The following is a 6245-nucleotide window of genomic DNA, read 5'->3' on the forward strand; positions in this document are numbered from 1 at the left end:
TTGTTGAATAATCTAGTCCTAGTGGGTATTTTATGCCGCTTACGGAAGGAAACGGTAGCGCTATCTGTTGACATTCAAGGGATGTATCATCAGTTTTATGTAAACGAAAAGTTCCGAGATTTCCTCAGATTCTTATGGTGGGAAGAGAACGATCCGAACAAAGCGGTATGTGAATACCGGATGAAAGTACACATATTCGGCGCTGTGAGTTCGCCGGCTTGTGCCAATTTTGGACTCCGAAGAGCTGCTGACGACGGCGAAGCAGAGTTCGGTAAAGATGCAGCTGACTTCATACGTCAAGACTTCTACGTGGATGACGGTGTGACTTCGGTAGAAAACAGCGACACTTCTATTTCTCTCCTTAACAGATGCAAAGGTATGTGTGCTAAAGCAAGACTAAAATTACACAAACTAGCTTCCAACGACCAGCAAGTTTTAATAAACGTGGCCCCAGATGAACGATCTAAGGGAATGCAAATTGTGAGTGGTCAAAATAACCTACATGCGGAGAGAATCTTAGGTTTGCGGTGGTGTATTGAAAATGACTCGTTCTATTTCCGTTTACAGTTAAATGACGCCCCTCTTACCAGGCGGGGCATTTTATCCACAATCAGTTCGTTGTATGACCCGCTTTCCTTCATTGGACCAGTGATGTTGGAAGGAAAACGCATCTTACAGGCTGTTACAGCAACTGTGTAGAGACAAGGTGGATTGGGACGACGAGCTGTCGCACGAAATGAGAATGCGATGGGAGAAATGGAGAAATAAGCTCGTACACTTGGGCGATATCACAGTAAAGAGATGTTTCCATCCGCACGGGTTTGGTAAGATTAAAAGCGTTGAGTTGCATCATTTTTCGGATGCCAGCACTATAGGATATGGTCAATGTTCATACATTCGACTGACAAATGTTTTAAACAAGGTCTGATGTGCCTTTGTTATAGGTAAATCTAGAGTGGCTCCCTTGAAACCTGTAACAGTGCCCAGGATGGAACTAACCGCGGCCGTCGTCTCGGCAAGAATGAGTCGGTATCTACGAGATCACATACGATTTAATGATTACGACGAGTACTTTTGGACGGACAGTAAAGTGGTGCTCGGCTACATCGGCAACGACGCTCGCAAATTTCAAACTTTCGTGGCTAATCGGCTTCAGACGATTAAAGAAAACACAAATGAACATGAATGGAGGTACGTAAAAACTGAAGAAAACCCAAGTGACTGTGCAAGTAGGGGAATGAAACCAGAAGACCTCACTATGAATTCGATCTGGTTACGAGGCCCTAACTTTCTGTGGGAAAGTTCTACGAATCTTCAACGGTGTTTCGTGAACCACGATCCTGAAGTCATGAAAGGAATCCAATTAGAGATGAAAAAGGGAGTGGTACTCAAAACTATAGCCGGGTTTGGGGTGAGTGACTTAGGGAATAGATTGGTGCATGTGTCTACTTGGCATAAGGCTAAAAGGGCAGTGGCTAACTGCGTTGCTTGGAAACTAAAACGTCGACAAGATCAAAACTTAAAGGTCGGGCGTTCTCAATCACTTGACGCAGAAAGGCGTATAATCCGAAGTATTCAACATTTATATTTTTTAGCGGAAATACAAACATTAACTTTTGCCTCCGAACGTGGTAACCAGCGGGAAACGTCGAAGAGAACCAAACAGAAACTCAAACGCCAAAGTTCGTTATATCGGTTGGATCCCTTTCTAGACAACGAAGAAATGCTAAGAGTCGATTACGCAACTCTAGCTTGACATACGACGTGGGACATCCTGTGATCATACCCAAGAACCATCATATAACAAACCTGATAATTCGTCATTGCCACAATCTGGTGCATCATATGGGAAGATCAGCAACGCACAATTGCACGAGACAACAAGGGTACTGGATCATAAACGGTTCGTCATCAGTTGCTAATTATATTAGAAAATGTATACTTTGTCGTAGACTTCGTGGGTCGTTACAAATTCAAAAGATGGCAGATTTGCCGTGCGACAGATTTAACGAAGGGGGGGCGTTTTCCTTTTCGGGTATGGACTACTTTGAGCCGTTCGTGGTTAAAGAAAAACGTTCTTTGGTTAAAAGATATGGCGTGTTGTTCACATGTTTGTCTTCCAGGGCTATCCATATCAAAACTGCGAATTCGTTGGATACGAGTTCATGTATTAACGCCCTAAGACGTTTTGTTGCAAGGCGGGGACCGGTTATTCAAATTCGATCGGATTGTGGAACCAATATCGTCGGCGCAAGAATTGACCTCCAGTCGTGCCAACCCGATCAAAACGAAATACAGCGTTTTCTGTTGCAACATGAATGCGATTTGGTCTCCTTCAAATTTAATGTCCCGCACGCCAGCCATATCGGTGGTGTGTGGGAGCGACAAATTTAAACTGTAAAGCGAGTTCTTGCCAGTTTGTTATTGCAGAATAGTTCTCAACTGGACGATGAGACGTTCCGGACCTTCATGACGGAGGTTGAGAATGTCGTCAACTCGCGACCATTCACGATCGACGCCATGAGTCAATCCGACAGCCCGGAACCGCTCACTCCAAATCACATATTGACGATGAAGAAGCGACCGTTATTGAGCCCGAGAGGAGTTTTCCAGAAAACCGACCTTTACCTGAAGAAACGATGGAGAAGGGTGCAATATCTAACCAATCAATTTTGGACCAGATGGAGAAAAGAGTTTCTACAAACTTTGCAGGTACGAAAGAAATGGCAAGGGCGGTACCCGAGCGAAGATGGTATGATACGAAAGGTGAAACTGACGGTCACTTAAGGGGATCGAGACAAGCAGGGCAAAAAACGAAAACTCCTTCTGTGCTCGAGAGACCAATCCACAATTAGTGCTATTGGTGGAGAATGACGATTCCCGGACGGGGAGCCAAACATCTTCGCGAGAGCGACGAAAGGCTGTATTCGTTTTTGTTTATTTTAACTGCTGGTTATGTGTGTATATAAGGGCCTTTTTTGGGACGAGTTGCCACTAGCTCTGTGTTATTTTAAAATTCGTGCAATTTTGGGGAGCCATGTGACTGCGGTACAGTCTGTTTCGAGATTATCCACGTGACGTAATACTTCGTTTACATTGTTTCTGTGTTTTGACCTTATTTTCGTTGGCTTCGCGTTAGTCTTTTATTACAACCGTTGGTGGACGGAGGTTACGTTGCTGCTGTGTGCGGCCGGGTTGCATTTAATAGGTATGTGTTACTTTATTCGTTTTTTGTTAGTTATGTGTTTTATGTTGGCATTAGCAATATTGTGTAATTTGTAGAGACGTCGTTGGACGACTTATCTCCTTTGCGTCGACATATCGCTCTCCTACGTAGAATTATTTCAGGTATATGTCCGCATTTATGTTTGTCTTTGTACTTTGTTCGTTCGTGTATTTACCCGTATTTCTTTTAATCTAGTTACCGCGAGCCTTCCAATAAACTCGATTAAAACAAGAGGGTTCGGGTGTGAACTGACTACGTACAGCGCAGAGTGTTGAGTGGCCCGGGAGCAGGTCGCCGCCGCTACAGATATTATGCGCAAAAGGTGTCCCATCTTCCCCCATCCTACTATATATTGAACCGAAAGATCAACACTAAAGTAATCATTCTGTTACTTCTGCTACCAGGCATAGTACAAACAATATATCAGTGGCTACTACAAGCGAAAAGCAGAAAAGGTGAGAAAAAGGCGATATTAACGTGATAAGGGCACTGTAAGGAAGAGACGGTGAGAGTAATCTTTTCAAACGCTAAGCGACATTTCTAAGACTTATTTACACAAGGTAGGCATTGTCGACGTTGGGAAGCTAATGTAACTTTATTTGTTATAAAGAAACACAATATACAGTTACCTTATAAAACATCTCTTCCACAATACAACAACAATAACGTGTGGCAACTCGAACCGTTATAATATAGCAACTGGTGTGTGAATCGATAAATAACATTTTGTGTGTTTTAATATACTGCCTATTAATAAAGATAAGATAGTACTAATTCGTGGCATCATCCCAAGTCATATATTTTGATTTTTAAAATATTCGCTCGAGTGTCCCATATTACCCCGCCTTACTATATTATAAACACCTCATTAACAGATAAGCATTGAGTTACTTTTAATCAAGCATTAGAATAGATTGCTGATTAAATGTATTTAATTTGATCAACTAACATCACCAGCCATCGTACGCAAACGCCGACCCCAAACTACAAACGCCCGTCTGCTTCTGTATACGCCTCTTACACCCGACTGTTGCGATAACGCTCGATGGTGAGGAGAACTATCCACATATTCTATATGAGCCCAATCTGCTCGCCACGATGGCCGCGGAAAACTGAACGCTGTGCGTGGCGTTTGTTTTGATCCCGAAACTTTGCCTTTTTCTTTACTCGCCAAATACGAGAGGGAACTAAATTGTGGGCACTCGAGTGGAACAAACATAATGTTAATACTATAAGCACAAGACGCGTCCCTTTTTTATCTGAAGTTTAAACAATGTTGGAAAGTCTACCCAAAGCAGTCATTCATAAAACCACTACCCAACCCTTTTTAAGAACAGCAATATTTGATCAATAAGATGATACATAAACCTCATACAGAAAAAAACAATATCCTTTCTCAAAGTAAACATCAGACAATATTTATAACAAATCCAAATATTGAACCGTTTTAAATAAGTGTCACCCGTCAGTTAGAACATTAGTACACATACAGTTCTTACACGTCATAATACGGTTTCTTAGTTATACCAGGTTTACTAATATATATTTCATAGTTTTTCAGTTAAAAATAATTTTATCTTCTGATAAAGCAAATTCGATTTGTTTTAGAAACCTGAAACCTAAACACTCCTGCCCCAAATACATCATCGATTCTTAAAGGGCCTAAACACACTCAAATGTACATCGCTTTAATAGATAGAGTGTGTTTTTCTAATTCCAACGACACCTTACTTGTTCGGTTCCGTATAACCAAAGATATTCCAGCTTAAACACCGGGAAATTCATAAAACCGATTTGAAAGTTGGCGAAAAATTTAAAATGTCTACTACCCACGTGACAATTTTAGATAACTAAGCCTAAGGTATGGTAGAAAAAATATGCCGTATCACCCCAAAACCGTCAAATATTTTTATTTTTGAAATATTGGGCAATATGCGCTTAAGTGGGGTACCATCCTACCCCACCCTACTATATTATAGACACTTTATTTAAGGATATTCATTGAGTTATTTCCAATCAAGCTTACGATCACCAACTTAATATAGATTGGATCTTACTAAAGCTCATTGCTTTGCTTCAAACACAAACAACATAATCAACCAACACTTACCACTATTGCTTGTTCAGACTTTTCAACTTACTATAGATTGCTGATTAAATGTATTTGATTTGATCCACTAGCATCAGCGTTCGTATGCAAGCCCTGACTCCAACAACACAAACGATTGCCTGCTCTTATATGCGCCTCTTATACCCGCGCGAAACGCTCGAGATTATGACGTAACAGCAGCCAAGGAACATGACTTCTATGAAAGCGAAGACATTCTCGCTCTTTGTTCAGCTCCGGCCTATTACGTTGCGCAAATATTTAGAGAGAATAACGTACCTTTCTTTGCGGGTTAACTGCGCGAGAGACAAGGCGTCCCTCTGCAACCACCAAGGTGATCCTAGAATACAGATATTTTAGCGGCCATTTTCGATACCTTCTACTGGTGCCACCAACCTAAAATTTGGACACTGTACTAACTAGACCCCAGCGGTACCGAATCTAAAATAAAAAATAAAAATTTCGAAAAAATATTAATTATGAATATTAATATTCGTCATAAAAACATATTTATAGAATTTTCTCCCGTTCCAGCTTCGAATATGTTATAACGCTACGTAATAGCTACAAAATGAAACATTATTTTCTTTAAAAAAGTGCGGGGATAGATGTTAAATATAAAAAAGTATGATCATAACTCGAATCATATAAATATTATATTTTCGATTTTTTTCGCGAAAATATAACTTACGCATACATCTATGTAGGTCACTAGCATGTTATCCCCATCAAAAAAAAAATTAATTTCAATTTTTTTTTATAACTGAATATTAATATTCGTCATAAAAACATATTTATAGAATTTTCTCCCGATCCAGCTTCGAATATGTTACAGCGCTACGTAATACCTAAAAAATGAAACATCATTTTCTTCAAAAAAGTGCGGGGAAGGGTTCAGAATACAAACAAGTA

General features: G+C 40.4%; 1 protein-coding gene across 7 annotated transcripts; it reads left to right on the forward strand.

Annotated features, from left to right (window-relative positions):
* Nucleotides 1-12: 12 nt before the first annotated feature.
* LOC108950930 lies at nt 13-3902 on the forward strand. Of its 7 annotated transcripts, none has more exons than XR_003397457.1 (4): nt 13-376; nt 568-3208; nt 3283-3348; nt 3422-3900. XR_003397457.1 is itself a non-coding variant. In XM_026840257.1 (3 exons), the coding sequence occupies exons 1-2, from the start codon at nt 737-739 to the stop codon at nt 1754-1756; spliced, it is 900 nt and encodes a 299-aa protein (XP_026696058.1). In that variant the 5' UTR covers nt 388-736; the 3' UTR covers nt 1757-3208; nt 3422-3902. The 7 variants fall into 7 exon arrangements, 2 of the variants coding, with proteins under 2 accessions (XP_026696058.1, XP_026696057.1); XR_003397459.1 differs by lacking the exon at nt 13-376 and having other exon boundaries at nt 388-1903; nt 2124-3208; XR_003397460.1 differs by lacking the exon at nt 13-376 and having other exon boundaries at nt 388-1903; nt 2431-3208.
* The last annotated feature ends 2343 nt before the right edge of the window (nt 3903-6245 follow it).

This window comes from Ciona intestinalis, unplaced genomic scaffold (assembly GCF_000224145.3).
Source record: "Ciona intestinalis unplaced genomic scaffold, KH HT001164.1, whole genome shotgun sequence".
Taxonomy (NCBI): Eukaryota; Metazoa; Chordata; class Ascidiacea; order Phlebobranchia; family Cionidae; genus Ciona; species Ciona intestinalis.

Coding starts and splice junctions, on each gene's coding strand:
- LOC108950930 (XM_026840257.1), top strand. CDS start 737: ATGAGAATGCGATGGGAGAAATGGAGAAATAAGCTCGTACACTTGGGC. Junction 825..944: donor TTTCCATCCGCACGGGTTTG/GTAAGATTAAAA, acceptor CCTTTGTTATAG/GTAAATCTAGAGTGGCTCCC.